General features: G+C 38.4%; 1 protein-coding gene across 1 annotated transcript; it reads right to left on the bottom strand.

The window, feature by feature from the left end:
• Positions 1-339: 339 nt before the first annotated feature.
• LOC120434697 (C-type lectin domain family 4 member M-like) lies at positions 340-5,239 on the bottom strand. The gene is made up of 6 exons (XM_039602986.1): positions 5,123-5,239; positions 4,699-4,806; positions 2,336-2,596; positions 2,075-2,235; positions 1,742-1,995; positions 340-831 (listed from the first exon to the last, which is right to left on the bottom strand). Exons 1-6 carry the CDS (start codon positions 5,217-5,219, stop codon positions 681-683), a joined length of 1,032 nt encoding a protein of 343 aa, XP_039458920.1. The 5' UTR covers positions 5,220-5,239; the 3' UTR covers positions 340-680.
• Between the last annotated feature and the right edge of the window lie 1,687 nt (positions 5,240-6,926).

Genomic DNA, 6,926 nt, shown 5'->3' on the forward strand with positions numbered 1-6,926 from the left:
TTAGAAATTGTTTTTCAAAAGTTGTGATTTTTAGAGGAACATATTCTAACTCTTTTAAAGAAGTGAACTGATAAAATCATGTGCTGTACACGTGATGGACAGCAGCTACTCTGTCAGGCCTAAAATGAATAACAGGAAGCAGCCACAAAATTCACTTATTATCCCCTCTGATGCTCACCATAAACATGCTTTATCTCATTTCTAAATGATGCAGTAACCCAGTTATTTGAAGTCTTATATAATCCAAATACTCCAGAAATATTCCAGAAATTAGTCTTCCAAAATATTTTCTACAGTTAAAATACTGACTAACAGAAACAGGTTATTAAAGCTGCAGTTTTAATTGTTACCAGGCACAAGTGTTTATTAATGTGTTCATCAGCAGATTAGGTGTAAACAGACATACTGGTATAATATTGTGTTAATAATGTAAAACACTGTAAGTCTGTATATATTTTAAATGAAGAATTTACTGTTTTATTGCTGTAGCTAAATACAGGGTACACACATGGGCAAAACAGTTTTAAACAGCAGTTTACTTTATATAAATGTGCTGAATAATGCTTTTTCATCTTAGCTGTAAGATTTACTAATATGCTAAAAAGTTTCTTAAATGCTTACAGAGATTTATGTGATAGAAACGTGCTTATGTAAGATTGTGATGCATTATTGCAGAAATTTTAGCTCAGTTGTTTTGTTGCTTTTTCACAAATCCATTTCATTTGGGCATCACATTTAACGTCGTTCCAGCTCTTGTAGAAGTTTGCTTTGGGATACAACGCTGCACAGTCCTCATTGTTGATATCATTTGGCTCTCCATCGTTCCAGTACCTGAAGCAAATGACAAGTCACACTGCTGAGACAGGATTTCCTTTCACGGGATCCACATTAATCGTTATTCACCTTTTATCTTATTCATGTAATTTATCCTTCAGGAGGACAAACACAACTGACTGCTGATTTACTCAAGTTTCACCGTGTGTATACGTTTAATCAGGCCTCCTCCTGACATTCTTTTGTTATTTCAAAAAATGATTACCTTGATATTAATTGTGTTTTAACTTTTGTACAGTTCTTTGTGGCGTTTTTGTCTTTAAAAAGAACTATATAAACTTTACTTTACTTACTTTTCATTCTTAATGTGAAATTTCCAGCAAATTTTACATTACACGCTGATTAAATTTAAAGACGCACAGTATTCAAAGACCAAGAAGAAGTTTTTGTATATCTGTATGTGGAGAATGGACTAATTGTGCAATTAAAGCTAAATGAAAACATAAAAAAGTAGAAGTATGAATGTATATGTTCATCCGTTGTATTCTATTTAACCAATTTAGCGTAGCAGGGGACTGGAGCCTATCCCAGCCACCGTAGGGCGAAAAGGCCGGGTACACCCTGTTAGCTGTAATAATGTAGATCGTTGTTTTGCTTCGTGCATTGCATATTGCATTACATATGTATGTGTATATAGATGCATATGTCTATGTATGCATATATGTGCATATATGTCATTGCTGTATGTATAGATGATATCGAGCTGATAATTTTAATAATTTTAATTGCATCAAAAGGGATTGGATTAAATAAGTTCATAACGCCTCCTAACTCATCCTAGCAGGTAAAATAAGCTGTGTAGTGTTGTTGGAGACATCTCAATGTACAGTACAGTTTTGTTGCTTATGTTTATATTTCTTCATGTTTGAAATGAAAGCAGTCATTTTAAATGACACTAAACTCTTACCCTTCAGCAAGTAATGTTCCATCCCACCATTTCCAAGTCCCTTCCTCATGGACGTCTCTCAGTCCGATCCAGAAGCCCATTGGGGGATGAGGCGTATCTTGACGATCTATTGTTCTGCTTAGCCAATCCAGAAACTCAGGGTCTCTGTGAGGCATCCAAGGTCTCACACGGTGAGGAAAGGAAGGCTCCCAGACCAGGTCACGAGTTTGTCTCCGGGCAGCTTGATGATTTAACAAATAATTGACTGTTGAGTTCTAACAAAAAAAGAAACAAAACCAAAAATTAATTTTCAGAAATCTGCATGAACACCGCTGCACAGAAATACTAACAAACCTCTTCATCTTGGCTGTCTATGATTATAAGATCTCCTCCCTGCAGCTGACAGAAATCTCTGGATTCCTTCCATGTTTTGAATTCATTTGATTTCAAGGGGAAGTAGTAACATACAGAGTTCATTAAAATCCATCCTGCAGGACAGTGTTTGCAGCCATCGCCTGTTTCCAAAAAATAATACCACCATTATAGAAAATGATGAAACAAATCATTATGCTTTTACAATTTTATCATATACAGAAATAATGAAACAGGCCTTACTAAGCATTGATAAACGTGTTTTCATGGTTTCAATTTCCTTTGTAACTTTTTCAATCTGACTTTTATAGTCATTGCTTCTTTTTGTCTGGTGTTCAAGCTCCCAGTTGGTTTGTGTCTGACGGCTCATCTCGCTGTCCAGCTGCTTCCTGGCATCCTTCATGGTTTCCACTGCAGTCTTGTAAGTGTCCTGGAGGTCAACCAGCTCTTTGCTGATGCGTTCGGTATCATCGAGCGTGAGGTGAGAATCTGTGAGTTTGTTATCTGCAAGTGTTGAATACTGTTACTTTTCTTATTCTTTAGTAACAATATTATAAATCAGGTGGTTTGACAACATTGTACATCATCAGTTTTATTTAGAAATGTTATTGTAAATTTCCAAGATTTGTACAAATCATTGTAGCATCAGTACAATGAATCATTAAGCAGGCTGACAGTAAATTACTCGCCTCAGTACATTTAATCATTATGTCCATGTTGTAGCACATAGAAATGTTTAGTCACAGACAGACACATTTTCCCTGTAACTGTGCCTTCGCTCTATCTTTTGTTGAAAATGTGATTTATGTAATGCTTTTGCCTAATAGTAAACAGAAATATTTGTGTTTTCAACATCCTTAGAAATGTTGCTCAACAGCTGTCACCAAATGGAGCACTCTAAACTCTGCACTGGAAAAATATCCTTTACTTCACCTGTGATCACACACTTTGGTTTTCCAGTGCAAACGAAGCTGGCAGAGGAAAGTAAACAAGAGCAACCAAAAAGCCCCCAAATTTTTAAAATTTCTTTCTGTTCCTCTTTTTTTCTCTGAACACATCCTGACCAGGCTGAATGAGACGGGGGAAGTAAACAGCGATACATTCACCCAGAGTGCTGATGTTCCTGTATGAACTGAAAAACTTTGAACATCCAAGAAAAAGCTGAGGTTATTTTCTTTACAGCTCATATGGATCTTGATTGACTGAACATTCAGACTTTATTCTGGACTTTGCTACAGGGAGAGAGGTACCAACATGTGTGAGCACATGTGTACACACACACAGCATCTCACTTCATGCTTGCCCTTCCCCTAGACTCTTGTGTCACTCAGCAGTTTGTCGTATTATTGTCTTATTTGTTGAAATTTAGGGTCCATGAGCACAAGCAGGGATTTTTGCTTGATCTCATTCTCAGAGGCCTCGCTAATATTTAATGGTCGTGAAATATGTCAAACTTTTCTCCATCCCTAAAGTTAAACAGCTGAGAGCATCTTTAGCACAGCAGAGAAAAAGATGTGCACCATCAACCGGAGTTTAAGTGGTGTCACTGCTTAGGTTTTTTTTTTTTAATAGAAAATGAACACGAAAACCCCAAGTGTGGACACGGGTCCTTGTGCCTTAGCTGCTGATGAAAAGTTTTCATCAGAAGAAACACTTCTAATTGTACTTTGCGCCTCACTGTCTTTGAAAGGCAAGCGTAGACAAAACAAATCCAGTAGATGCAGTCTATCTGGAAGTTTGGGATAGTAATCTGTCTTTTTTGTTTTAATGTTTTATTCTGTGTTTTATTTATTTATTATATGGGGGGGAAAGTCCTGTCAGCCTTGTGCTGAGAGGGCTGCAGTCATCGATCTTTCTTATTCTAATAAACCCAAATTACAGGATCACTGATCTGTTCAGTTTTATTCATTGAGCACCGCTTAGCTGTCAACAACTCTGATCTCAAGTCACTTCATATTGTAAGGTAGAGATCCTACAGTGTTAATCTAGGATAAACTAGTCTCGGCTTCATTGATGAAGTAAATGCAATGATTCAACAGACAAGAATAGAAACTACAGCTTAACAATTTGGCTGATGCAAAGAAACACGAGGCAGTGATTCTAGCTTAAATGTACTCTGGATATTGTTAAATATTCTTACATTTTTGTTAATGTTTGCCAGGTATCCTGTTTAAAGACAACACTTTGAAGTCACTTCCATGTCTTTACATGAGGACAAACTCATTTCAAGCAAAAATACAAAAGCTCAAATTTTAAAGATTGTAAATTATTTTCTTCATCGATTGTTTAGTCATTTTATGAGGAGATGGATGCTGACATATTTTAGTACAGTTTTGGAATTGACGAGAATAAAAGGAAAGAATAAAAACCAATTTTGTTTTGTACTAAAAAACAGAAGGTGTTCTGGCAGAAAATTATCAGGACTTTTTCAGTTTTTCTTAAGTTTTTTTTTTTTTTTTTTTACAGTTTAGAGATTTTTTGTTTGTTTGTTTGTTTTTGTATTTGGACTATTGGCAAAGTTTGATAACCATTTGCTAAATTGCAAAAAAGACATGATTTAATAATGAAAACATTTCTGTGCACTCCTGTAACTCATAATGACTTACAGTGGATCCCCAGGCCAATATTCAGTATCAGAAGAACAGCAGCAAGAAGCGCCAGGCACACTGCAGCCAGTCTGTGGCGTCTCCCAGGACTCATAGTGAACATGGACACTAAACAGGCAGAAAATGATCAGTTTTCAACTTAGAGGCAGGTAACACACATATAACTTGGTTGAAGCTTTAAAGGAATAAAATGTGATCATTTTATGACTTAATATTACTGTTTACTAGTAATTTATTTAACATCTGCTCTGTACTCTTTATTTATGATTAGAAAAATCCTGTTAGAGCATGTAAACCTTACACGTAGTTGTCTCAGATCAACATGTCCTGTCATTATATCTTAACTCTGTAAAACCTACTTCAATCAAAAGAATCAGAAACCTGACTATGGGAGTGCAATGAATAAAAATTTGAATTATTATACCTTGTATCCTGTTAGACTGATGGTACGGAGGATACTCTTCCTTGTGCAAATCGTCTTCATAGACAAGTGTCTGAAAACCACCATTTGTCTCCTCCATCCTCACTGTTCAGTCTAAATCAGTCATATGTCAGTGCATTTAAGCAACAATCTGTCACAGATCGTGACGCCTACTGCTGAGGTCATCAACAATCAGTTCTAGTGAAATCTGCTGTCTGTAAAAACAAAGAGGGAAGTCCATCCATCCATCCATTTTCTTCTGCTTATCAGGGGCCGGGTCACGGGGGCAGCAGTCCATGCAGAGAAGCCCAGACCTCCCTCTCCCCGGCCACCTCCTCCAGCTTGTCCGGGGGAACACCAAGGTGTTCCCAGGCCAGCCGAGAGATATAATCTCTCCAGTGTGTCCTGGGTCTGCCCGGGGATCCTCCCGGTGACACATGCCCGGAAAATCTCACCCAGGAGGCATCCTTGTCAGATGCCTGAACCACCTCAACTGGCTCCTTTCGATGTGGAGGAGCAGTGGCTCTACTCTGAGCCCCTCCCGAAAGGCTGAACTATTCTCACCCTAAAGAGCTGATCCAGTGTTCCACGACCAGGACGAAAACTGCATTGTTCCTCCTGCATCTGAGGTTCGACTAACGGATAGACTCTCCTCTCCAGCACACTGGCATAGACTTTCCCAGGGAGGCTGAGGAGGGTGATTCCCCTGTAGTTGGAACACACCCTCCAGTCCCCTTTCTTGAAGATGGGGGCCACCACCCCAGTCTGCCAGTCCATGGGTACTGCCCCTGATCTCCACGCAACATTGTAGAGGCGTGTCAACAGAAGACATGCCAGTGGGATTGAGGAGATTGAGGAGATCCTCCAAGTATTCCTCCACCGCCCAACAATTTTCCCAGTCGAAGTCAGCAGCACTCCACCCACACTATACAGAGGTGGAGTTAGTGCAGGTAAAACACCGCTTTCCCCTCCTGAGTCACCTGACGGTTTGCCAGAATCTCTTCGAGGCAGTCTGAAAGTCTTTTTACATGGCCTGTCCAAACTCCTCCCACATCGAGTTTTTGCTTCAGCCATTCCACTTGGCATGTCAGTACCTACCAGCTGCTTCCAGAGTCCCACAGGATAACCAAGCCCGGTAGGGCTCCTTGTCCAGCTTCCCTCTTCAAAGAGGGAAGTGATAGATGTTATTAATGTGTAGGCGCCACAATTACTTTCCAGATACATGGGATCTATGTCTGCTGATCTCTTTGAGAGATTTCAAAGAATTTGTCCAAATCACAGCTGAACGAACCCTCGTCAGTGTTAGGTTCACTTTTATTTATATAATAAAATGTCACAACAACAGTTGCTTCAAGGCACTTTATATTGTAAGGTAAAGACCACCACGATAATAAGAGAAACTCCAACAATCATATGACCCCCCTAAGACAACAATGCTTTGCATAAACTACATAAATTAAATATACCATTAGCATTAGAGAATGCTGAAAACTTGCTAAACATTATATACTTAGCATAAAAGAAACAAAAATGCAACCCAAGTTTTTTAGTTGAGACCGAATCCATTGTGCTGATTAAGGAAACAATCTTTTTTTTGTTGCTACATTAGTGTCTAGATTTTCTCATTTTCTGTTCCTATTCTGAATAAACCACCAGGATGTTCAAAACCTTCTACATTTTATCATTTTTCACATATAAGAATTCTCCAGTGACTTTTTACACTTTTAATCATTTCTTCATTTTGAAAACAATTGATCAGTGTGACCAGGTTGTAGCATTGCTTTCAGTATGAAGAGGTTGGATGGTA

This window comes from Oreochromis aureus, linkage group 19, assembly GCF_013358895.1.
Source record: "Oreochromis aureus strain Israel breed Guangdong linkage group 19, ZZ_aureus, whole genome shotgun sequence".
In the NCBI taxonomy this organism is placed as follows: domain Eukaryota; kingdom Metazoa; phylum Chordata; class Actinopteri; order Cichliformes; family Cichlidae; genus Oreochromis; species Oreochromis aureus.